The sequence below is a fragment of the Protopterus annectens genome, chromosome 3.part1 (assembly GCF_019279795.1).
Source record: "Protopterus annectens isolate FY-2018-M chromosome 3.part1, PAN1.0, whole genome shotgun sequence".
Classification (NCBI taxonomy): Eukaryota; Metazoa; Chordata; order Ceratodontiformes; family Protopteridae; genus Protopterus; species Protopterus annectens.
The window spans coordinates 1021196592-1021221670 of record NC_056732.1 but is presented as its reverse complement, the minus strand read 5'-3'; the positions used below and the strand labels follow the sequence as shown (position 1 = coordinate 1021221670).

Here is a 25079-nt window from a genome sequence, read left to right as displayed (position 1 = left end):
GATTTCAAGGATGTCTCCAAAGGAGACATCTTCAGGAGGTGACCGTGGGGACCCTTCCTCTTCATCGAAGATCATATCTTCGGTGAGAGACTCCTCGAGGGAGTCAACGTGCTTCCTCTTGCACAATTTCTTCTTAGGTCCTTTTTCAGGGGGAGTTTCTCTAGAGGATTCAGAAGAAGGGGCACCCTGCAATAGGGTCCCCTGAGGTTCTTGTGCTCGATGTCCCATAATGGTTGTCTGTGTCAGTTGCGGCTGACAGGGAACAGTCAATGGGTATTCCAATGTCAACGTTTTGCCAGCAGTGGCAGCAGCCCTCTCCATTGTCTGGAATGCAGGCCTACCTGAAGAGGGATGGGAGCCCAGAACAGAGAACAACCTTGGAACCGGGGTCACACCCTGCTCCAGCAGACCTATCCCCAGCAATGGAGTCTCAAGAGAAGCCAGTACCATGAGGGTCCCTGGGACAGAGGACGGCGGCGTAGAAAAAAATCGGAGCCAGTCCCGGAACCAGAAAACCCGCAGTCCAACCACAATCATGAGAAAACCTCAGTTGTGACTAAACCAAAGGCCAAAGGGTCGACTCCGAAACCATGGTGCGATTTACCAGTGGGACCGTAGTCTGTTCTGTGTCTTCAATGCCTGCTCCGAGGTCGAAGGAGGAGAGTAAGCTGGAGACCTTGGAGAAGTACCCCCAACTGCCAAGGAAACGGGGGTTTTGGATGGAGTAGTAATCCCTCTAGCCATAAGCACTGATCAACAAGACGCACAACATCAAGTTCAGAGAGGCTCCTGGTTGATCTAACAGAAATTCCCGATGGTGACTCGGGTCATACCAGGAAGGGATCCGTCTTTGGAGAATATTGGGTCTGAGGTTCCAACGGTAACAAAGTCTCTGTGGAAGCTTGAGAAGGCTGGTCAGTTTTTCTGGACTAGAAAAGGCTGTAGACTGTGCAGTGGTTGGTGCAGACGTTAATTCACTAGACGGCACCAAGGGACACAAAATTTGCATATGCACAGATGGTGCCGTAGTACTCGGTGCCGAAATGGTAATCTGTGCAGACGGCAAAACTTTAGCTGGTGGTACCGTAGCAGGTACTGTAACAGTCATTGTCGGTGCAGTAGTCACTTTCAAAAATTTAGTCTTTGGTTCCTCTGACTTTTCACCAGGTGAAGATGGAACAGAGTGCGATCTCTTTTTATAGGATTTGCTTGGAGTGGGTGAACACTCCAGCGCAGAGATCGCCTCTGAAAAAGGCGTTTTAAGAAGGCCTTTCAGGATGATTTTTTTTCGCCTCTCACTGAGGGTTCTAGAGCTGAACTCACGACAAATACCACAGGGAGGGTGGACAGATAAATGGGATACATTTAAACAATATACACAAGATGTGTGAGTATCAGAATTCGGCATTTTGCAGCAGCGCTGGTTGCACTGTTTAAAACCAGATGCTCCCTTTTTTTCTGACATGTCTAAAGAAAAACAGGATAGAGAAAGATTTTTTTTTTTATATAAAAGAGCTAGAGGAAGGAGGGGAAATACCAACAATGGTAATAGAATTACCACAAGGATAAGGGAGAGGAGATACCAACAATGGTATAAGAAAGGGTACCTTAAAAAGGTAAGAAAAGCAGCAAAGGAAGTAAGAGAGACTTTCCAAGAAAGAGGGTAAATTAGCGGCTAACAAGAAAGCTGAAAGGGTTTTCAAAAGTTAGAAAATTTTACTTACCTAAGCTCAGTCGAGAGCTGGCTTGACATGGCTTTTCAGCAACGAGGCAAACGAGATCTGAGGTCACTGGGAAAAGGGCACTATAGGTAAAGCTTAGCTCGAGAGTTTTTAGCTAACACGAGCTTGGTATAAGGCCAACTCTGTTCCGAGGATGGAACAGACACCCATCAGTAAGGAATGAATGAAGATTAACAACATCAGATTAATAATTGCCCTTGCTGCAGGGAAAATAACTTCAAAATATACCAAGCTGGAAGCCTAAAGGGTCAGATCAATCAATACTGGAAAAAAAAAAAACAGAATTCTGCACATGAAGACCAAGATGAAGCTGGGCAGGGTGGTAACCATTTTAATTATTATGGGCAGGGTGGTAACCATTTTAATTATTATTACTTCATCTAGTGTGTATGAAAGCTGTTTGCAGAAAGTACAAAGAACTTCTAGGCAATTATCAATAGTTTAAATTCCTTAGGTGCATTTACTTGCACTCTACCATCTATATACATGCCAAAACAGAAATAAGATTGCACATTAAGGTACTGGAGTGATGCACAGGCAGCAATGACAGCCTCACTGGGATGTACATTAGTACAGTATTCATACAAGAAGGCTGGATCTATCAAAGTCTTGATACTTGGGGTGAACAGTCTAACATTATTATTTATCAGGCTTTCATCATGACAGATGCATTATCAGCCACTGGCGAGCAAACCATTCAAAGACCATACTGTGCATCTGTGAGATATTCCTGTGTGCGTGCAGTATGAGAACAAGTACACTAAAAAAGCATTTTCAAAGTACAGTTGGTGTCATGATACCACCTACTGCAAAATGAAAGGAAAATGTGTGTGGGGGGATGGACATACCCAACAATGCTAATGTAACCCAGACAACACCACCAGACTTTGTTCCACTAGCAGTATTACACCCCAACCTCTGAAATCAGTTCTTCAATCAGTCCTCACTAAATTTACACTCTTAGCCACAGCACAGCCCAGCCCAGGCTGAGCCTGGGATTATGTCAAGCTAATCTTTTTAGGAAAACAGCAGAACAAAAATAGCTGTGCTGAACATGATAAATATGAAGAAAGTGGAGTGAAGATCAAAGTATTTAAACAGATATCATAACTATTAATTTTTCTAGTACAACAGTATTAACCGTTCGTTCAAGACAGTGGAGAAAAACATACCTGGTCTTCCAGTCAGTTTTGTACTTAGAGTTGGATCATAGCATTCAAGGGCTTGGAAGAATTTGATGCAGGCTCGATTTCCCTTTCGCCAGACTGTAAGAACAAGCTCTGTAGCCTTCTGCCCCTCCAACGGCTTAGCTCTGATGGCTGTACACTCATACTTTGTAAGAGTTTTTGTGTTGTATAAGAAATGTAGTATGCACTCCACCAATTCACTTGACATCAAAGTGGATAGATTATAGGAAAGACTGCGCAACGCTAGAAGACATGACAAAAAGTAATTAATTTAATAAGAAAATAAAATGTAAACATTTGTATATTATATATACTTATCTAATTTAACATTGACCAAGGACAGGACAGAAGGAAAACACATTACAGCACATGGTTAAAGACTATTCTAAGTGGACATCCATCATTCTGCTACACAAAATTACAGATTAAGTTCCAGAATAAATCCACTTGTTATACTACAATAATGAGCTGTCCAAATGCATACAACAGGAAAGAGAAGAGCTGCACAAGAGAAGTCCACGATGCAGTGTCAGGAACTCTTAAAAATCAAAGACATGGCTTTGTTTTTCTTTAAGCAACAGAGCTATGCATTAATGTCATCACTCCACATACCCATTTCCTGCTGTATCTAAAATATATGCTGTGGCATGGCGTTTTACGTTCCTTACACTCATCTGCCCTCCAACATGGATCAATAAAAGTCAAGTCCTATTCCCAACTCCTTCCTATACCCTGGGTGCTTAATCCTTCCATCCTTAGTGACCCCCATGGGCAACTGATGCATATTCCACAGCCTGTTTCTGTTGTAATAGCTCCTTGCCCATAGGCATTCCTCAGAAACAAGACATTGGCTTCAACAGTATACAGGGATTAAGCACATTAATAAGAAGTTATGTACTCACCATAATGTTCCATCTGAGTAGATAAACTTCATTTGGCAGCAACCTATGGATCTTTGGATCCATATCGGATCCGAGCTGGCAGTTTCCAACAGCAGAGATCAGAGCTCCAAGCTCCTCCCCTACGCATAATCCCCTGCCAACCCTACCTGACCTCAGATCGAGTTTGCCCAATGCAAAACCTGCACCAAATAGCCAGCCTATGGTTTGACCTCGATACAATCAGAAGACAACATAGTAATATAAACATCCGAAGGTCAGGGGGAAGGAGGGGGGGGAACAGTTGTTGCCAAATTAAGTTTATCTACTCAGATGGAACGTTATGGTGAGTACATAACTTCTTAATCTGAAGTAGTTAACTTCATTTGGGCATCAACCTATGGGACAGAGTCCCCAGCTACCTAAATCTTGGGAGGTCCTCATGGAAGGATGTTCAGGAGCACCGCAGAGCCGTAGGATGCTCTCCCTCTGGAGACCAGGTCCAACTTACAAAGGTATGAGATGAAGCCCAAGTGACTGCTGAACAAATTTTATCCAACGAGACTCTAGAACGAAATGCAGCAGATGTGGAAATTGACCTAGTAGAATAGGCGTGGACTCCCTGGGGTGCAGGCCGGCCCGAACTTTCATATGCTAGTAGAATACACTGTGAAATCCACCTGGACAGTGTGACTTTTGAAACTGATATAGATTTAGCAAAGGAAATAAACAGCTGGTCTGATTGCCTATGACCAGCTGTTCTGTGTAAATAGAAACGTAGTTGTCTATGAACATCCAATGAGTGCAACTTGTATTCGCCTTTGTTTTGGTAATTGGGAAAAAAGACAGGTAAATTAATAGTCTGATTGATATTTGATTCGGAAGAAAAGAGGGATTGGTCCTGAGGGATTACCTATCTTTGTGAAAGGTCAAATACGGTGGCTTGGCGGAAAGGGCTTGTAGCTCAGAGGCCCTTCTGGCCGAAGTGATAACGACGAGAAATGCTGTTTTCCAGGATAATAGTTTAAGATCCACTGAAGCTGCAGGCTCAAAGGGAGGAGCTGTCAAACCCTGGAGCACAAGCGCTAAATCCCAAGGAGGGACTACATCCTTCACTGGGGATCTCAGTAGGAAGGTACCCTTCAAAAAGGCCTTACACAATCTGGTAGCGATCAAAGGGCCTAGGTCACTCCCCATGTGATAATGCGAAATTGCTGCCAGCTGAACTCTGACCGTGGAAGAGCTGGCTCCTTGGTCAAAAAGTCCTGACAAAAAGTCTAACACCGCAGGTAATGGAGCCGTAAAGGGGTCTAAGTTTTGTTGCTCTGCCCAAATAAAAAACGTTTCTATTTGCTATCATAAAGCCTTTTAGTAGACGGCTTGTGGGCCGCAACTAAGATAGCTTTGACCGGGGAAGAGATACTGGGAGTCCTAGCTAGAAGTGGAACTGGAGCAACCAAGCAGTGAGCTTCAGATTGTCCAGATTTGGGGTCGGAAGGTCTAACGGGTGCGAGATCAGATCCGGTATGGGATCCAGAATCCAGGGAGGATTCACTAGATGAGACCGTAGATAAAGGGAACCAAGCCTGACGAGGCCAGAATGGGGCAATGAGGATTATTCTGCTCCCCAGCCAACTTCAGCATTAGAGGAAGAGGAGGGTAAAGCATAGAGGAGACCGGGCGGCCAAGCATGTACAAGAGCGTCTCGGGGGGATTCCCCGGGTGGGGGGATTAGAGCGAAGTAGTCGTTGCACTTCGTGTTTGCGGGAGAAGCGAAAAGATCGCAACAAGGTTGACCCCATTTGGAGAATATTTGTTTCGCCACTTCGGGATTCAGAGACCACTCGTACGGCAACAGAATCGTGTGACTAAGTCTGTCCGCAAGGATGTTGGACAGTCCCGGAATGTGCGTCGCTATGAGGTTGGTGGAGATTGCCCATTCCCACACTCTCATGGCCTCTCGGCAAAGTGGATAGGACCTGGTTCCCCCTTGTTTGTTGATATACCAGACTACAGACATGTTGTCCGTCTGGACTGCAATAGTCCCAACAGTAAGAAGGCTCTGGAGTGCTTGCAACGCCAACAGCACCGCCCTCATCTCTAGGACATTGATATGCAGCGAGGTCTCCATGTGGTTCCACGTGCCTCGGACTGTCCTGCCTAGACAATGCCCCCCCCATCCAAGGCGAGAGGCGTCCATGGTCACCGTGGTTAGGGGATGGGGCATAGCAAAGGGCCGACCTTTGAGGAGGTCCGGGGACTGGAGCCACCACAGAAGTGCCTTCCTGCAAAGCCTGCTGAGATGAATGGGATGGTTTAGAGGGTAATGCAGGAAAGACCATTGGACTTGGAGGGTCCACTGCAGGACCCTCATGTTCAAACGCGCCATGGACAGCAGGTTGATGGCAGCCGCCATCGACCCTAGGGCCCTCAGGACCAACGCTGCTGAAGGAGCTGGGGATTGAAGGATGGCCCGCACATGGAGTCTCACAGTTTGAAGCCGGTCTGAAGTCAAGAGGGCTAGGAGCCGGCTTGTATGCAATCTGGCCCCGATGAAGTCTATGATTTGTGTCGGCAGAAGGGAAGATTTTCCTACATTGACTGTGATCCCCAGCCGGGGAGCTAGACAGAGAAGAGAGTCCCTGGCCGTGCAGAGTAGATGCCTTGTGGGGGCGGTCAGGAGACAGTCGTCCAGGTAGGGGAAGACCTGAATTCCCTGGAGTCTCAGGTGGGACGCTATCACTGACAAAACCTTGGTAAACACTCTGGGGGCTGTGCTGAGACCAAAGGGAAGGACCCTGAATTGGTAATGACTGGCTCCTAGCCAGAAGCGAAGGAACCTCCTGGAGCGTCTGTCCATCAAGATGTGGTAGTACGCATCCTTGAGGTCTATAGAGCACATCCAGTCGTTCTCCTGCAAGAGGGGGAGAATGGATTGAAGTGTGACCATCCAGAACTTTTCCTTGGTTACTGACAGGTTCAAGAGGGATAGATAGAGGACTGGCCTTAAATCCCCCGTCTTTTTTGGCACCAAGAAGAACCTGGAGTAAAAGCCCGATCTGGACTTGTCTGGGGGGACGTGCTGAATGACTCTTTTTTTCTAGCAACTGCTGGATTTCCGCAGCCGCGGCCTCCCTTTGATCGGGGGGGGACATCAGGGAGGAATCTGGGATTGTGAGGGGGATGAAGAAACGGAATTTGGTAACCTCTGGATATGATACGAAGCACCCAGCTGTTGTGATGGACTCCCAAGCTGCCAGGTGCCTCGAAAAGCGCCACATGACTGCCTCCACAGTGGAGCAGTCGGGTAACCCCTCAGGGTTGCTGTGTGGGCCGATCAGAGAACGATTCTCTGGACCCAAAACTCCTCGGAACCCCTCTGCCCCTAGGCCGGGGTCCACCCTGTCCTCCTCTGCCTCGGAAAGACTGGGTGTCCAGAGTGTCACGGGTCTGTTGCGACTTCCAGAACCACATCTTCTTCTGTCCCTTTTGGTTCTTGGAGAAGGACCTCTGGGGAGCAGAGAAGCGGACTCCAATGGCAGACGTCTTCCCGTCCTTCTCGCTCTGGACTAATGTTCTGCGTACGGTTTTGCCAAAGAGAGCAGAACCATCGAATGGGGCATTAGCGAAAGACGCCTTAAAGGGTTCCACGAAATCACAGTGTCGGAGCCACGCCTGACGCTTCATGACGCCCGCTCCGCTAGCTCTAGCGGCTCCCTACGTAGCATGGGATAGTAGCTGCATAGAGGTATTGGAAATCCACCGAAGAGTGGCCATTCGGCAGAGTACACCTGCTTGTCCTCCGCCGACATGGACTATGGGGGCGACCCAGCATACTCTTTGATAAGGTCTCGCTGGAGCCGTATGACATGTGCCATGTAGTTCAGTGACCTTACCGAGAAGGTAGCTAAACTGAAGACTCACTTCCCAAGGCGGTCCATCGCCCGAGACTCCTTGCTAGGAGGATGGACCAAGGGACTTTCTTGGGCCAGTTCCCTCTTGGTGGCTGCCGCCGCCAACATGGCATCTACTGGGGATCCCTTACTCCAGTGCACTCTGTCGGAGGGGGGACTAAGGATCCTATCAGGTCTCCTCAGGACGGGCTCCACAGTGTCAGGTTCCTTCCACGCCCTGGTAGTGATCAGGTCTACCAGGGGGTCGGCCGGAGGGGACACCCAAGAGGTAGTCGGGCCTGCTTCAAACGCCTCCAGGAACACAGATTCATCCGAGGTAGGCTTTGGGGCGGACCACCACCCTCTTATCCTGAGCATCTCCATGATGTCTCTGAAGGAGACGTCTTTGGGGGGTGATCTTGGGGAGCCTTCCCCTTCCTCCAAATCTGTGTCCTCGGTTAAGGACTCAGGGGAGTCCAAGTGCCTCCTTTTGCACTTGCACTTGTGAGGGACCTCCTCGGGGGGGGGGGGCTGTCCGAGGGGGCCTCACCAGGCTCATCATGTCCCGACAAGGGAACTACCTGGGACGTTAGAGCAGACTGTCCCTGGGACCAGGTGATGGAAGCCGAAGCCAACTGAGGGAGTGTGGGGCAGAGCCGTAGCTGTGGCAGAGGGCCTGGAATCCCTCGACAGAGACCTCTCCACCACGTCGAAAGCCGAAGGAGAGCTGCTCTCTCTGGGATCAGAGGGCAAACCCTCCCTTGGATCCGATGAGCGGATCGGGGCCGGAGCAGACGCTATCGGATCCGACGGGCCAGTATGCTCCGACCTGGACGGAGCCGAAGGCAGACTGATACCCTCGGATCCGAAGCTCAGCTCTCGGCTCTGAGCGCTAGGATCCGCCGAAAAGGGACCCGACAGACTCGAGGGCGCTGTTGGCACCGAAGTACCCGATACTATCGGCACAGACACCCCCCCGGCTCCAACACCGCTCGGCTCAGAGGACTCCAAACCCGGGAAGTGGGTTGGAGAAGGAGCGATCGGGGCAAAAAAAGGGGGCAAGAGCACTCCCATCTGCAGTTGGGCCTGGAGGAATCTTCTCATCATCCGGTCCAAATCTGCATCAGTTAGGCTTCTAGTAGACCTAGAGGAGGCCACCGAGGCGGGACGGGAGTGCTGCCTCGATGACCTCGAGGGAGATCGGGCCTCCTCCTGTCCCGGTGAGAAGCAAGGTGACCGGAGCCAGGAAGGAGAAGGCTCGGAGGTCTTGGAGGGAGAAGCCCGCTTAGCTGGCGGGGCCGATGTAGAAGCCTTGGCCCGCCGCTTATGGTGCTTCTCTCTTCGCTTCTCTTTTCTGGCTTCCCTATCCTCCTGGGCCAAGGTGGGAGGTTGAGTCCCGGCCAGGGGAAGGGAAGCAGTCGTGGGTACTGCCGCAGCTGCGACAGGTGCCACGGGGGGACCGGAGGTCGGAGCCAAGTCCGGGGGCAGAAGTCCCGCCAGAATCAACTTTGACCTCCGGTCCTTAAGTGCCCTGGGGTTGAACGCCGCGCAAATAGTGCATCCAGAGGAGAGGTGTTCAACCCCAAGGCACAACACGCACCGAGTGTAGCCATCCGCTGGGGATAGCTTATGGCCACACTCGGTACATTTAGAAAAAAATGTCTTTGGGGCCTCAGACATCACTGGAAAGGAGGACATGCACACTAGGCCCCAACCGCACACAGACACACGCCCTAATGCTCTCACGAGAGGGGGGGGGGGCTAAAATTAAAAATAAAGAGAAAAACTACAAGGGAACGCTAAACACACACACACGACACGGTAAGAAAAAGGGTCAAAATTCTCTCACAATTCCAGACTTAACACCTGGAACTCAAGGATCAAGCTGCTGGCTTCAAACGCGGCAAACTAGTTCTGAGGTCAGGTAGGGTTGGCAGGGGATTATGGGTAGGGGGAGGAGCTTGGAGCTCAGATCTCTGCTGTTGGAAACTGCCGGCTCGGATCCGATATGGATCTGAAGACCCATAGATTGATGCCCAAATGAAGTTAACTACAACAGATCAGCAGTTTGAGCCCTGATGGTGCTGGCAGGGAAGGACTAATGAGGCTAAGCTCTGCTCATCTATTCTGGGTGAGGGAGAAGATGGATGAAGTGGGACAGCTAGACAACTCAGCTGGCTGTAGCAGTGGTAAGAACAGTGAAAGGCAGCCAGGCTGAGCAAGCAGTCAGATTTAGAGGTTTCAAACACATACTTAGGCCCCAGAGCCCCAATAACCAGACTCCTAATTTGTCTCAATCTTCTACACAATGGTAGCATGTTAGGAGTATGGCCATATCCTGTTCATACTAGGATTCTCTCTAAGCAGCAGTTGCAGCTTCCAGGCTCATTCACCTCCTGCAGAAGCCCAGTTATTATCCACCTAAGAAGGGAAGGGTTTGTGATCTCAGGTCAAAGGGGTTAAACACCCGAGGGAATCAATAAATTGGTACCAAAGTGATGGAGTGAAAGGAAGTCATGCTGCAGCAGGAGTAAGGTAGAATCCCAAGTAATACTTGGAAGGGGGGGGGGCAACATTCAAGCTCTATACAGTTATCAAATTACCTAAATGTTATATGTTTCTGAGCGGCAACTCGGACAAATATGTTGACAGTTCACCATCAGTTATTGCATCCTTATAGGCCTCGAGGATGGGGACCCATCTACTATGATAAATGTATAAAACTGTATACTGTGTAGCAGAAAACTACTTCACAGTATGGATTATTGTTTTGTTACCTATTTGTTAACTGGGTAAGCCGACTGGATAAAAGGGTAACTTTTCAGGGGTTACCCTGAAGCACTGCCTGGTTAAGTGACTTGCTCAGTCACACAGTAGACAAATGGTGGAAGGAATCAAACCACGTACCTTTTGATTACAGGAAGCATCTCATTAACAATTCAAAGCCTTAATCCTGTGCACTAACTGCTAAACTAATTGCATGTTAATTATATAAGACACTGTTTTCTTCTATTAATTTATTCATTACTCTGTTCATGCACTTAACTTGTTACTGCTGACGAGGCCAAGGTGTTGGGAAGAAACTTTTAGTTTTCAGGCATTTGGCACTTGCCTTTAGACAGGTGAGTACTAAGCAATAGAATTACAGAAATACACAAATGCAGAATGCATAAAAAATATAAGATTCAGCTGAACTAATAATAAAAAGAAGACCATATATACATAACATGGGGTACATTACACTAAGTGCTCAGGTGACGGCACAAGTACATTACCCAGTTCAAGCTAATGACACTATAAAGTACAGACTGCTGATGTTAAGGGTACAAAATGAAGATGAGAAAGTTAAATTTAAAGTCTATGAGGAAGATGATAAAAATGCAGGGGATGAGAGAAATAATGTCTGTCCTTTAAGGGAGAGCAGTGCGGCAGTCAGAAATGGGAGGTCAACATTACTTCAAGGGCTGCAGATTTATGCCAGCTTATCAGTGGAGCGAGTCACATCAGCGAAGGCATATATAATGTAGGATGCTATACAATGGAGTCACAAAGATGAAAATGTTTGTCTGGGTATATGTATATGCAGCTTTTAGTCTGGGAAACAAGACATAATTTTTAAGTGATACAGGTTCATAGGTTGGTACTAGACTATCAGCCCTAGGGCCTATACAAGCCTAGCCATAACAATTCCCTGGCTATTTCTTCCCACACTATTTACCTCCCTGGACCCCTGTCTAGCAGGGCGACTGACGTGATCCCTAAACAAACAAGTCAAGTCAAAATGAAAAGGTGAAAATGAGTTTAGAAGACAAGGTATGCAAGTTAAGTGCAATTTTGGGGCGGAGTCCTATACCAGTGCAAACTACAATTCAGCCAGGGAATCTCCGAGTGGGCACCATTCTGGAAACACTGTGGGCAAATACAGTGACCAATTTGCCGAACATATTACCGTCAGCCAGTGCTTTGCCATTCAGGGTGCATTGATGTAATATCCTCTTGAATAAAGCAGATTTTATTAGTTCAGCACTACAACACATCAAATTAAGGCAAGTCACGCAATGCAGATGTTGAATTACTGCAAACTCCAACTGAAAACACCAAGCAAATCACTTAGCAATACAAAGATACAAAGCCCAGCCTTAAGGAAGGCACTTATGACCAGTTAAAGACTAAAACAAATAAAAATAACACATGTTTAACGCATGCTTTAGCAACTGCAGAGACACACTGGTATACTATTAGCTTAGAGAGTAGACACACTAATATTAAAAAAAAAAAAAAAAAAGACCGAATGGCTCAATAGGCCCACTCTGTCTGCATTTGGCCACCAGATAAAGCAGGGTCAGTTGCAACAATAATGAAAACTGAAAAAGATATTGCAGTAATATGGGAGCAATGAAAGGTTCACTTAGAAATACTCGTGGATGTGTGAATTCTGCATCTATACTGCTGGACTTACATTTTTCTCCATCTACATGCAACACAATTCTAGAATGGGTGAAGCTGCAGTAATACAAGGTGAATCTATGCAAAGACAAAGGCACCAAGAATCCATTTCCCTGAGTCATCTAAACATCCAACAAAGATTAAGGGTATGGTGATGAGTACCAAATGACATCCCGACAATGACCTAAAGAAAAACTATTTTGCAAGCTGTGGTCATTGCTAAACTAAACTATATATGTTTTACACTACTATTTATTTTATTTATTTTATTTTATTTTATTTTACATTTGTTGACCAGGCTAGTCTAACTGGACATAAATATCCGTTTTCAGTAGAGGCCCGGGGAGAAAAGCTCCAGTACAGGCAGTAAACAATGATTTATTACATAACGCATAATATAAGTAAAAACAATACAAGGTAGAATGAAAAATATGTTTCAACACATAACACATAGTAAAATAGGAGATGAATTTATACTACATACTACTATAAAATGCTTTTAAAAACAGTAAGAGTAACAAATAACACCAAAAAAGTTAACACAGGCAGAATAAAAGATTTCTGGTAAAACCTAATTCTTAGATATAACTCTAAAACTCTTGGAAGTTATCATGAGTAGCTAAGTAAGGGGGGAAAAGGGGGTAAAAATAGGTGAGTGAGAACATGATTTCAGTCGGGATTTGCACAAGGACACAGCCATTGTGTTTTGAGATGTTCTTTAATGTGTTTTTTGAAAAGAGAGGTAGAGTTTTGATTAGTTATTTCTTGTGGGAGTGGATTCCAGATTTTACCAATGGAATTTGAGAGTAATGCATCCCCAGCTTTATTATGTGATTTAGTTAGAGATACTAGGAGTTTATTAGCAGAACGGAGTGTGGCTAGGTTTTATAAGGTATGATCAGTTTTGTAAGGCTAGGGGTGACATCAGGGTAGTAAAGGGTCTTATGAATGATGAGTAGTTGTTGATAGAGTAAGTGGTTATTTAGCTCTAACCAGTTTAGAAGTTTGAGGTTAATACAATGGTGAGTTCGTTGGGGAGTAGCAGTAATGAATCTGGCTATGCTATTGTAGCAGATAGAGAGTTTGGTAGTGTTATTTTTGGATAAGTTAGTGTAGATAGGTGAGGCATAGAAGAGGGTGGAGATCAGGTGTGTTTGAGCAATGGTTTTTCTAGCTTCTGGGGTAAGAAAGGGTTTAATTCTGTAGAGTGTTCCAATTTTTTTGTTGACAGTTTTAATAGTGGTATTAAATGTGTTCATCAAAATTTAGATGATTATCAATAGTTACACCTAGCAGTCGAGTGGTCTTATCAGGGTTTATACTGGTTGCATTATTTGAGGAGATAGTAAAGAGAGGTGTGGGAGATTTATGAGTGGTAGTAAAGAGAAGAAGCTTGGTTTTTTTGGGGTTAAGGAGGAGGCAGTGTTGCATGAACCAATTTTCGACATATTGAAAGACAGATTGGGTGAGGGACTGGAGGGAGGGAAGATTTTTAGCAGTGCAGATTAATGTTGAGTCATCAGCATATTGAATGCAGGTGGCTTGTGGTATATTCAGATGTAAGTCATTGATGAATAAAGAAAAAAGAAGGGGACCTAGGATTGAACCTTGTGGAACTCCAATATTAACTGGGAGTAAGGAAGATAGGTTGTTCTCCCAAAGGACTGCTTGTTGCCTGTTATGGAGATAGCTCCTAAACCACTGTAGTGAGTGTGGGCTAAGAGAATAAAGGTTAAGTTTGTCAAGAAGTATATTGTGGTTAACCATATCAAAGGCTTTGGACAGATCTATAAAAAGTGCTGAGGAGAAGCAATTATTGTTTCTATTATTGTTTATGGAGTCAGAGAAGGAAAGGAGAGCAGTTGTTGTGCTGTGGAATGGTCTAAACCCATATTGACAGTCGGCTAGAAGTTTGTTTTGAAGAAGGTAGTTAAGAATTTGTTTGTGAATACATCTTTCCATAATTTTGGCTAATGGGGAAAGTAAGGCAATAGGACGAAAATTTGAGAGTTCAGTTGATGAACCTCCTTTATGTAGGGGAATTATATGAGATATTTTCCATAAGGTGGGGATTGTTCCTTCCGTAATTGTCCTATTTATCAGTATGGAGACTGGATAATTGATAGCTTTAGCAGCTATTTGTAGGTATTCAGATGGGAGTTGGTCAGCAGATGGGGTGCAAGGTTTGAGTTTCTTAAGAAGCTTATAAATAAGAGATGTAGCAACGGGTTGGATTTGAAAGTTCTTAGTCGAGGGTACAGAGGTATTTGGTGGAGATGCAGTTGGTGTAGGTAATGAGTTAGCTAGGGATTGAATGGCTTCTGTGAAATACTTATTAAAGGTATCAGGGATCTGTGTAGCATTGTTAAGGTGAAAGCCTGTAGGGGTAGGAGTAGGTGCATGTCCTGGTTTAAGAAGTTTATTGATGCTTGACCAGAATTTTTGAGGGGTTTTTTGACTACTTTGTTGCAGGTGAAGATAATATTCCTTTTTATCTCTAACAGTATCTTTTTTGGTGGCATTTCGTAATTGTTTGAAGAGGAGATGATCAGATGGACATTTAGTAGATCTCCATTTGGCCCAGATTTTATTTCTGAGGATCATTTTATCTTTTGTTTGTTTAGAAAGCCATGGAGCAGCTTTGGATCTTATTCTAGTTGAGTGAAAAGGGGCATGATGATCAAGGATCTGAAGAAAGTTTGTATTAAAGTAGGTCACTGCTGTTAACTAGTTAAATAGCATTTGTTTTCAGAAGCCTGTGAATAAACAGAACAAAATCAAAAGAACGTGAGGACACAAAACGAATGCTAGGTTCATCCTGCATATTAAATTTTGCTACCTAATGCAAAACTTACAAATCATTCACACTCTGCAGCTTATCATCAGTCCTTTTCCAGAACCATAAAAATAAAAAGATACTTAGCGCTTTCACCCAAACATTAGGGCATCATCAGAGTACAAAGAATTAACATCAAGGCCATTCATATATATGCAAAAATTGCCCAATAACTTAATTAACTAATTAAAAGGATAATTGATTTATTAAACAATGTCAATGTAGAGAGATATTTTAAAGTGACTTGGCTCTAATAAAAAAACATGTTTAAAATACATATATTATATATATTACAAATATCAACACTATACATATAAAAAGATAGCAAAACTTATATTATATTATTATATAAAATATATAAAAAAACTTATATTTATATTATAAAATATATAAAAAATAGATTAATAAATATATATATATAATAAATCATGACTGTACATATAAAATATGGTCATATAAAATGCGACCTATATTTTGAAATACTTGAAATAGATATATTTTCATCAATACCAGGTAGCATACAAGCACTTAATCTAAATTGCCATAAACATTCCATAGCCTCAAGCATAGTCTTGTCATCACCACCTTTATGTACATTATGTGGAATTCTATCTATGACAAAAAATATAAATCTTTTAAAACTTGGACATCTAATACTGTGCATGTATAAGGAACTAGTAACCCTAACTCATATAAGTTACATAGAGATTTTCCTTGAAAAACGAGACCACTGGCTTGTGGGACTAACCCAGTCAGGAAAAATGTAAATGAACAAAAACTTAAGTCTCCCAAGCAGCATAACGCTGAAACACTCCACATTTCTTTCTGAATGAGACGGATGAGTTATCCCATTATGTGGATTAATATGAAAGGAAGAAAACCTCACTAAAGGAACTAACACCAATTCTGTCAAGCCCAATATCCTGAAGACATGTTTGCAAACATAAAAGTTGCAAAAATCAAGGGCTGCAAAGCTGTTCCAACCACTTGCATTTTATGTAAGGGATGATGGAATTAATGCACACTTTCTATGACCTACAGAAAACCTCTTGGACAATGTACCAGACAGAGAACTGAGATCTACAACATGAGACTTCTTTACTATACTGCACAAGAAAATAAAAATCGACACTGATCTCTGTTAAGAGTTGTCACAGTCATGGTCGCAGTCACTATACCATACCTCATAACTCCTATGATTAAAGCACTGCACTACTGTTTTGACCCACAAATTTAACCTTGTTCTTTCTACCTTTAATAGATTTGCTAGAGACAGTAAGATGCATTTCCAAACATGCACAAAGGATTAATTAGAAGTTATGTACTCACCATAACGTTCCATCTGAGTAGGTGTATTCATTTGTCTGCAACCTGTGGGAACCTGTGGGTTATGGATCCGATATCGGATCCGAACCGGCATAGTTTTCCAGCTATGGATCCAAGCTCTCAGCTCCTCCCCTCACCCATAATGCCCTGCTCTACCCTCATGACCTCAGATCGAGTTTGCCAAAGCAACAATACCCTCAAAAGGGTAACAAGTAATATGCAGGAAACTGAAAGGCCAGGGGATAATGAATACACCTACTCAGATGGAACGTTATGGTGAGTACATAACTTCTAAATCTGAAGTAGGATATTCATTTGTCTGCAACCTGTGGGACAGAGTCCCCAGCTACCTGAATCTTGGGCGCCATCATGGAAGGATATTCGAGCAGCCAAAGGATGCTCTACCCTAGATGCAAGATCCAACTTATAGTGGGAAATAAATGTATGAGATGAAGCCCACGTGGCTGCTGCACAAATATCATCTAGAGGAATCCTAGCCTTGAAGGCTGCCGAGGTAGATACTGACCGTTGAATGGGCATGAACAGCCTTCCTGACGCTTGATAAGCCAATAAAATGCACTGAGAAATCCAGCGGGACAGAGAAACTTTGGAAATTGGCTTGCCCAAATTGAATTTTAAATAAACAGCTGGTCGGATTGCCTATGACCAGCTGTCCTGTTGAGATAAAATCTTAGTTGCCTATGAACATCTAGTGAGTGTAGCCTATATTCACCTTTGTTTTCATACTTAGGGAAGAAAACAGGGAGGTTAATGGATTGATTGATGTTTGCTTCAGAAGCAATTTTAGGAAGGAAGGACGGGTTGGTCCTGAGGAAGACACGGTCCGGATAAAAAACCAAGTAAGGAGGTTTGGCTGATAAAGCTTGAAGTTCAGACACTCTCTTGGCTGATGTAATGGCTACCAAAAAGGCTGTCTTGTAAGACAAGAATTTGAGATCCACTGGTCAAGGCCTGTAGGACCAAAGAAAGGTCCCAAGGAGGAACTGCTTGCTTTATAGGGGCCTGAGAAGGAAAGTACCCTTAAGAAATGTTTTGCACAATTTGGCTGACATAAGAGGATTAGACTCTTGACCAATGTGATAGTGAGAAATTGCCGCCAGTTGAACTTTGACTGTGGAACTGCTGGCACCATCATTAAAGAGAGAGGTTAGAAAATCAAGCACTACAGGGAGAGGAACCGTGAAGGATCTAGGCCTTGCCGCGCGCGCCACACAGAGACGACGCTCATTTTTTCGTTCTAAACCTTTCTAGTGGATGGTTTATGAGCCGCCACCAAAATAGCCTTTACCGTGAAGAAATACCGAGTCCTTATCAAGAGTGGAACTGGAGCAGCCAAGCGGTCAGCTTCAGGTTGTCCAGGTTCGAGGAGGAATGCAGGATGGATGGGATATCAGATCCGAATGGGATCTAGAATCCAAGGAGGATTCACCGAGTGAGACCTTAGGAAGGGGAACCAGATCTGTCGAGGCCAGAATGGAGCAATGAGAATCATTCTGCAACCCACCCGAGAGGCTTTCTGAAGAACTTGCAGCATCAGAGGCAAGGGTGGATAGGCATACAGAAGACCAAAACTGTCGCACTTGGTGTTTGAGGGAGAAGCAAAAGATCGCATGAAGGGGTTCCCCACCGGCGAATATGCCTGGCTACTTCCCCACAATTGAGAGACCACTCGTAGGGGTCAGAATGGTGCGACTGAGCTTGTCCGCTAGGATGTTGGACCGGAGATTGCCCATTCCCAAACTCTCATGGCCTCTCGACAAAGAGGGTAAGACCTTGTTCCCCTTGCTTGTTGATGTACCAGACAACAGACATATTGTCCGGAAGAAAGTCCTGAAGTGCTAGAGAGCACTGCTCTCATCTCTAGAACATTGATATGCAGTAAGGTCTCTGAATCGCTCCACGTGCCTTGGACTGTCCGAGTGCCCCCCACCCGAGGCGTCCGTGGTCACCGTGGAGAAGCACGAGATCCGGGAGTGGAGCCACCACAAGAGGGACCGCTTGCAAGCCTTGCTGATCGCTATGGGATGATGCATGGGAGAGCAAGGTATGACCACTGTACTAAGAGCGGCCCACTGTAGAATGCGATATTGAGCCTGGCAAGAGGAAGAAGTGCTATCGACGGCCATGGACCCTAGAGCCCTCAGGACCAACTCCGCTGGAACAGAACATGAATGGAGAATGGCCCGCACCTGGAGCTGCAGATTTAGAACTCTGTCCGCAGTGAGGAAGGCTCGTAAACTCCTTGTGTCTAGTCTGGCCCCTATGAAATCTAAGAGCTGAGTGGGTGCCAGGTTGGACTTGTTTGTATTTATTGTGATGCCCAGAAATGGAGCAAGATGGAGAAAGGAGTCTCGAGAAGTAGATGCCTTGTTGGGGCGGTGAGGAGCCAGTCGTCCAGGTAGGGAAAGACCTGCACCCCTGAAGCCTCAGGTGGGCCGCTACCACTGCTAGTACTTTGGTAAACACCCTGGGGCTGTGGTGAGACCAAAGGGAAGGACCCGAACTGGTAGTGACTGGCTCCCAGCCGAAGCGGAGAAACCTCCTGGGCGTCTGTCCATTAGGATGTGGTACTGAGATCTATCGAGCACATCCAGTGGCCTTCTCCCAGAAGGGGAGAATAGATTGTAGAGTGACCATTCGAATTTTTCTTTGGGGACTGCCAGATTCAAGAGAGAGAGGTCTAGGATTGGTCTTAGTAAAGAACCTGAGTAGAACCCTGATCCGATCTGGTCTGGGGAACGGGCTGGATGGCTCTTTTCTCTAGCAGATGGCCAATTTCCTGGGAGGGACTTCATCTTTGGAAGGTGAAGGAAAGGAATTGGATATGATTTGGAGAACCCAGCGGTCCGATGTTATGGACTCCCATGCCGCTAGGTGCCCAGCGTCCCCGACTGCCTCCAGAGTAGAGCAGTCGGGCAACAGAAGTTTCTGGGAGCCCCTCTGCCTCTAGGGCCCTGTCCTCCTCTGCCACGGAAGGACTGGTTGTCCGGAGCAGGCTGGGACTGCTGCGACTGAACCACATCTTCTTCTGACCCTTTGGTTCCTAGAATAGGGCCTCTGGGGTGCAGAGAAGCGGATTCCGACGGCAGACACCAAACAGAGCAGAACCATCAAGTGACCAGTGACTGACCTAAGAGTGGCCATTTTGGTGGAGTGCAGAGCTCTGTCCTCCTCCGAAATGGACTCAGGGGATGCAGCTTTAATAAGGTCTCGCTGCATCCCATCCGCTTCCCAGCGGTCCATCATCCGAGACTCCTTGCTCGGTGGGTGGACTGAGGGACTCTCCTGAGCCAGTTCCCTCTTTGTGGCCGCCATCAACATGGCATCTACAGGAGGCCCCTTACTCCAATGGGTCCTGTCAGAAGGCGGGCTAAGGATTCTATCAGGTCTTTTGGGAATTGGCTCCACGGTGTCCGCTGGTGGTAATAAGGTCCACCAGGGGTGGGACACCCAAGACATGCCTCCAAGAACACAGACTCATCCGAGGAAGACTTGGGCAGACCAATTTCCATGATGTCTCCAAAGGAGACATCCTCCTCCAAGTCCTCAGTGAGAGACCTCTGGGGGCTGTCAGAGGAGTGCAGCAATTTGCTCCATGGGAGCAACTTGGGGCACAGAAACGGGCTGTCCCAGGGCCGGATGGTGGAAGCCTGACCCAGTGCAGAAGTGCCGGGGTCCGGAGACCCTCAACAGAGCCCTCTCCACTACATCAAAAGCGAGGGGGAGCCGACCTCACCAAAGGATCCGACAGCCTCCCCCCCCGGATCCGAAGAGGTGGGCGCCGGGCGCGAAATCCGATCCGGGATCGCGACGCGCACCGGCGGCGGACGGGCGGCGGCGGAGACTGATCCCCGGATCCGATCCAGGCTCCGAGATCGGGTCAGTACTATCGGCTCCGACCTCCCCGCCCGGCTGCTCGAGAAGGAGCAATAGGCTTAAAAGGGTGTTGAGCACTCCCATCTGCATCTGGGCCTGGATGAACCTTCTCATCATCCGGTCCAGATCTGCATCGAGCTATGGGTAGATCTAGGCTACCGAGGTAGGCCTGGAATGCCTCCTCGATAGCCTTCTCCTCCTCCTCAGGACCCGGTGAGAAGCACACAGGTGACCGGAGCCGGAAGGAGGAGAAGCCAACAGAGGTCTCGGGTGCTTCTCCCTCCGGTCCTTTAGATGCATCCCTCTCCTGTCCTGGGAGTTTGAGTCCCAGGAGCAGGAGGGGTGCCACAGTGGGAACAACTGCAGCCGCCAAGACCAGCTTGGACCTCCGCTCCTCAGTGCCCTGGGGTTGAACCCTGCACAAATGGAACAACCAGATGTGAGGTGTTCAACCCCAAGACGTGGCCATCAGAAATATTGACTTAGGCTGATCAGCCATAGTCAAAGTTAAGCTAAAGTTACCAAAAGTAACCTAAAACAACAATAAAAGCACACAGGCCTCACACACACTCAGGGAGGGAATAAAATTACTACTAAAATTAAAATTAAACTGAAAACAGTCAAAACTTATAGGAAACCTACAACTTTCACACAAAAAGTTAAAGAAGGCAAAAATTCTATTTTGAACAAGAAAAATCCACTTAGCTGAGAGCTATGAAATCCACATCTAGTTACCACAAACAAGATCTGAGGTCATGAGGGTAGAGCAGGGCATTATGGGTGAGGGGAGGAGCTGAGAGCTTGGATCCATAGCTGGAAAACTATGATCCGATGGGATCCATAACCCACAGGTTCCCACAGGTTGCAGACAAATGAATATCCTACTTCAGATTTATCATTAACTATATGGAGTTTACCAATTAAAAATAAACCTTCATTGTGGTTTCTACTGCTTTATAGTGTAGTCCACATATATTACTTTTTTCCCTGCACTTTTTGCAGGGGAACCAGCCTCCCAGCACCCCCCCCGTGTATATAAATACAATAACTCCGAGATTGCACTACTTTGAGGATCAAGATAAATTACATTAGACAATGAATATTCGTGATGTCACAGAAATATCTGCATGACATGTCAATCGTGCATCATTTGCATGTTACATCACAGCCATTTGGCATGTGGATCATTACGGCCACACCCATTCCTGCACAAAATGGCTTGGGGGGGGGGGGGGCTCTTGTAAAATATCGCCAAAAACTGTATAACTGCCACTATGGCATATGGGAACTACAGATGTATTTTCTAATTAAGTTGTACTATTAACTGGGGTTTGTTTCTGGTCCCCAGACTTGAAACCAACGAGGAGTTCACCAATGCACCACAGTCAAAAAAAATGATGAAAGTGCAATCTATAAAATATTTTAAGTTGGAGCACAGCCTCCCTTACACACCTTATGCAAAGGGCTGTACACTCCCTAAACTGCAACTAATACAACTTACACTGGAGTTATTGCATCACAGAGATAATGAGCACTCCCTGCTACAGCAATTCCCGACCCACATTCCATGACAATGAAGCTTTCCGGTATGGTGTCTCAAAGACCAAATGTCCAGAGACAGCATGCCGTGATCCTTTTTTTTTTTTTTTTTTTTTTTTTTACGTGCAAGTTTACAGGCTGTTTTGTTCCCATTTCTTTTAGATGAAAGGGTGGTCTAAGTCCTTCCCACATTCAAAACTTCAAAGGGACTACAAAATAAAACCGCTATCCTCATGTGTTTCCCTCTTTGCATTAAACACTTTCCTGTACACATCAACATTTCTCTGAACACCATCAAAATCTTGCCATACTAATAGAAACAGGCAAAATAACTGGAGGCCTTTATCACTGTTCTTTTATAGCCTGATGTGGAAGCAAAGGAAAAGGGGATGCAGTGAGGAATAGGCTCTGCTAGAGCACATATAGTTTAAATAGAAGCTTAAGGATAAGGTGTATAAGGAGAACTGGAAGGAGAGACCATTCTGAACTGAATTCCAGCCAATCAACAGAGTAGGAGAAGGATCAAAGGACAGACAAAGATAACAGCAGGGGAAATGAGATGAGAAAAAGCTTCAGATGTGGGAAACTGTGTACAGAATATGCAAGCCTTTCTGTTTGACTGGCTACACCAAACTATCCATCCACATACATGCATATAGTTATACAATGATATAGCTACCCTTGCACAATGGGGTCATGGCTGAAAAAGATCCAAGAAGAACAAGTTCACTTACACAGTTAATATAATAAAAAAAATATATATATAGTCTTATGATCAAAACTGCTTGAGAGTGCAGTAGTTTTAATTTGACAGCTGAAAAAGTAGGAGTTATGTACTTACCATATATATATACATACATATATATATATATATATATATATATATATATATATATATATATATATATATATATATATATATATATAGCCCATTCTCATTCTTCCTCACTGATGGGTCAAGAATCTGACTCAGATGCATTTTCCAGACTTCAGAGCCTAATCTCAAGCTCTCCCTCTTCCCATAATGCAACACACTACTACTAACTTCTCAGATCGAGTTTGTTGCCTATGTCTATTGATTTATAGAGACAGGACCAAAAAGAAGTAATTATGACTGAAACCTTTGAACTCAAAGTTCCCATAATGTCAAATATCCTTCTAAAAAATGCCAAACGTCCTTCTAAAAATATAAGGCCAAGGGATGGCTGGGAGGTAAAAGTGAAGAAGAATGAGAATTGACAACACATATAACAAGTTATGGTAAGTACATAACTGCTAAATATGATGTTGTCTTTCTCACTAATGGTAGAGTCCACAGCTCAAACCAAAGGTTGGTCTGTTTCTGGAGACAATGACCAGTTTGTAATGCGTCACAAGAATATGAGTATACAAACAAGTTACTGTAAGAGAGATATCAAATGAAAACTATGGTAGGAGGGTTGATAAGGTAGTCATAGAATTGACAGAATGGCTCTAGGATAATACGGCAATTCTAAACCACTTTGTAAATGAATCAACAAAATATAGTCAGTAGTCTAACTGGCCAGGACTATATATGGGATTGCTTAACTCAAGCAGTTAGAAGCAAAAGGGAAATAAACAGCCAGTCAGATTTTCTGTACTGTTTGGTCCCATAAAACAAACAATTGACAATTCAGAAAAAATGATAAATATTGATTAAAGATTATACTGATTCTCATTTTCCACCACCAAAGAAAGTTCTCGTGGAGAAGGCAGGTGAAATGGCCATTGATATGGTGGAGTGGGCTTTGGGAGGACGATGCAATTGCAAATCTTTTAATGAATAAATAATAGAAATACCATCTGTAATCCATTTAGGTAGTGTGACTGATCCAAGTGAATGGGTGAAAGGGGATAAACAGTTGATCCAATTCTCTGAACTTTTTTTTTTTTGGGAAGTATTCACCAGTTCACCATAATAGCAATGACCTGGAAAACAGACTGACAGATGAAAAGATTTCATGGCGACTTTAGGCATAAAGATAGGATTGGTTCAGTTTATTAACATTAGAAAAACATTCCCTTTCTCCCTGAAAGGGGATAGTAAATGAGACAGGACCAATGTCAGAGAAAGAAACCCAAATTGGTAATTTATTCACTGATTTATTTGACATTTGCCTACCCAGATAGGCTGACTGGGTGAACAGAACCAGTTTTCATTGGAGGCTTGGGGAGAAAATTCCAAAAGCATGCAAATATAAAATTGCAAGCAATGAAAGGTAGAGGCTCTGAACCTGCTGGCTAATTTCACGAATGAAGGAAACGAGCCTGCACCTTCTTACAATCACTGGAAATAGAGAAACCATGCGGTCAGTTTTAGGGCATGGAGATCAGCATGCTAGATCTCCTAAGGGCGATATAAGAAATCCCAACTCGGCACCAGAATCCACAGAGGATATCCCAGATGAGATCTGAGAGAGAGAGACCATGCCAGAAGAGTCCAAAAGTATAAATGAGGATGACGGAGCTCTACAACTTGCTGGCCTTGCAGACACTCCAAGAACAAAGGCAGATTTGTAGAAGCAAAAAAAAAAAAAAAAAAAGAAAGACCTGGGGGCCAAGAGTAAAACCAAGCACCCCTCAGGATTACCCCCAAAGGGAGAATTAGAAAAGGGTATCTGCTGTATTTGTAGTTACCGAGGAAAGCAAGAAGGTTATGATAAGTTTGGCTCCAATGGCTCAAATTCAGGTTGACAACTGATTGAGGGACCACTCATGAGGAATCACACTAGACCTACTGATGCTGTCTGCCAGATCGTTTGATTTCCACAGTGTGTGTGCTGGAGTTAGAAAGCAGTTTAAAGAGATTGCCCCTTGTCACGCCTTCATGTCCTCTCTGTACAAGGGGTAGGAATGTGTTCCTTTCTGTTTTGTTGACATATTAAGATACTGACATGTTATCGGTGTGCACTACAATAGACATCAGAGGGAGGACATCCTGAAAAACTCGCAAGGCAAAAAAGGGACAGCTATAATCTGTAGGATGTTGCTGTGCCACCTAGTCTCCAGGGAAGACCATTTGTTTCGGAAAAGGTGTCACTTGAACTGCCCCTGCTACTCCACATGGGAAGTGTATGTGGTTTCTGTGGCTTGGGGGAGAGAATTAGACGACCAGCATGCCTAGAAAAGGGGGTGTTCGACCGGATCCATCACCAAAATTACATTAGCAAATTGGTTCTATACGAGTAGACAGGAGCTAAAAAGGGAAGGTATACAAGCTTGCGGAATTAATCTTGCTAGCGGGGAACGGAAGTGACAGAGTTCCACCTCTTGATTTCTTAAAAATGTGATGCAGTGATGAATCAAAGATACTA

At 45.0% G+C, this 25079-nt stretch overlaps 1 protein-coding gene across 2 annotated transcripts in view; it reads right to left on the bottom strand.

The window, feature by feature from the left end:
- The window catches only part of LOC122798333, a 487632-nt gene that overhangs the window by 380276 nt on the left and 82277 nt on the right, over positions 1–25079 (bottom strand). For both annotated transcript variants that reach the window (XM_044067174.1, XM_044067175.1), the window contains exon 2: positions 2915–3172. In XM_044067174.1, the coding sequence (XP_043923109.1) occupies positions 2915–3172 (258 nt within the window). The remainder of the gene's footprint in view (positions 1–2914; positions 3173–25079) is intronic.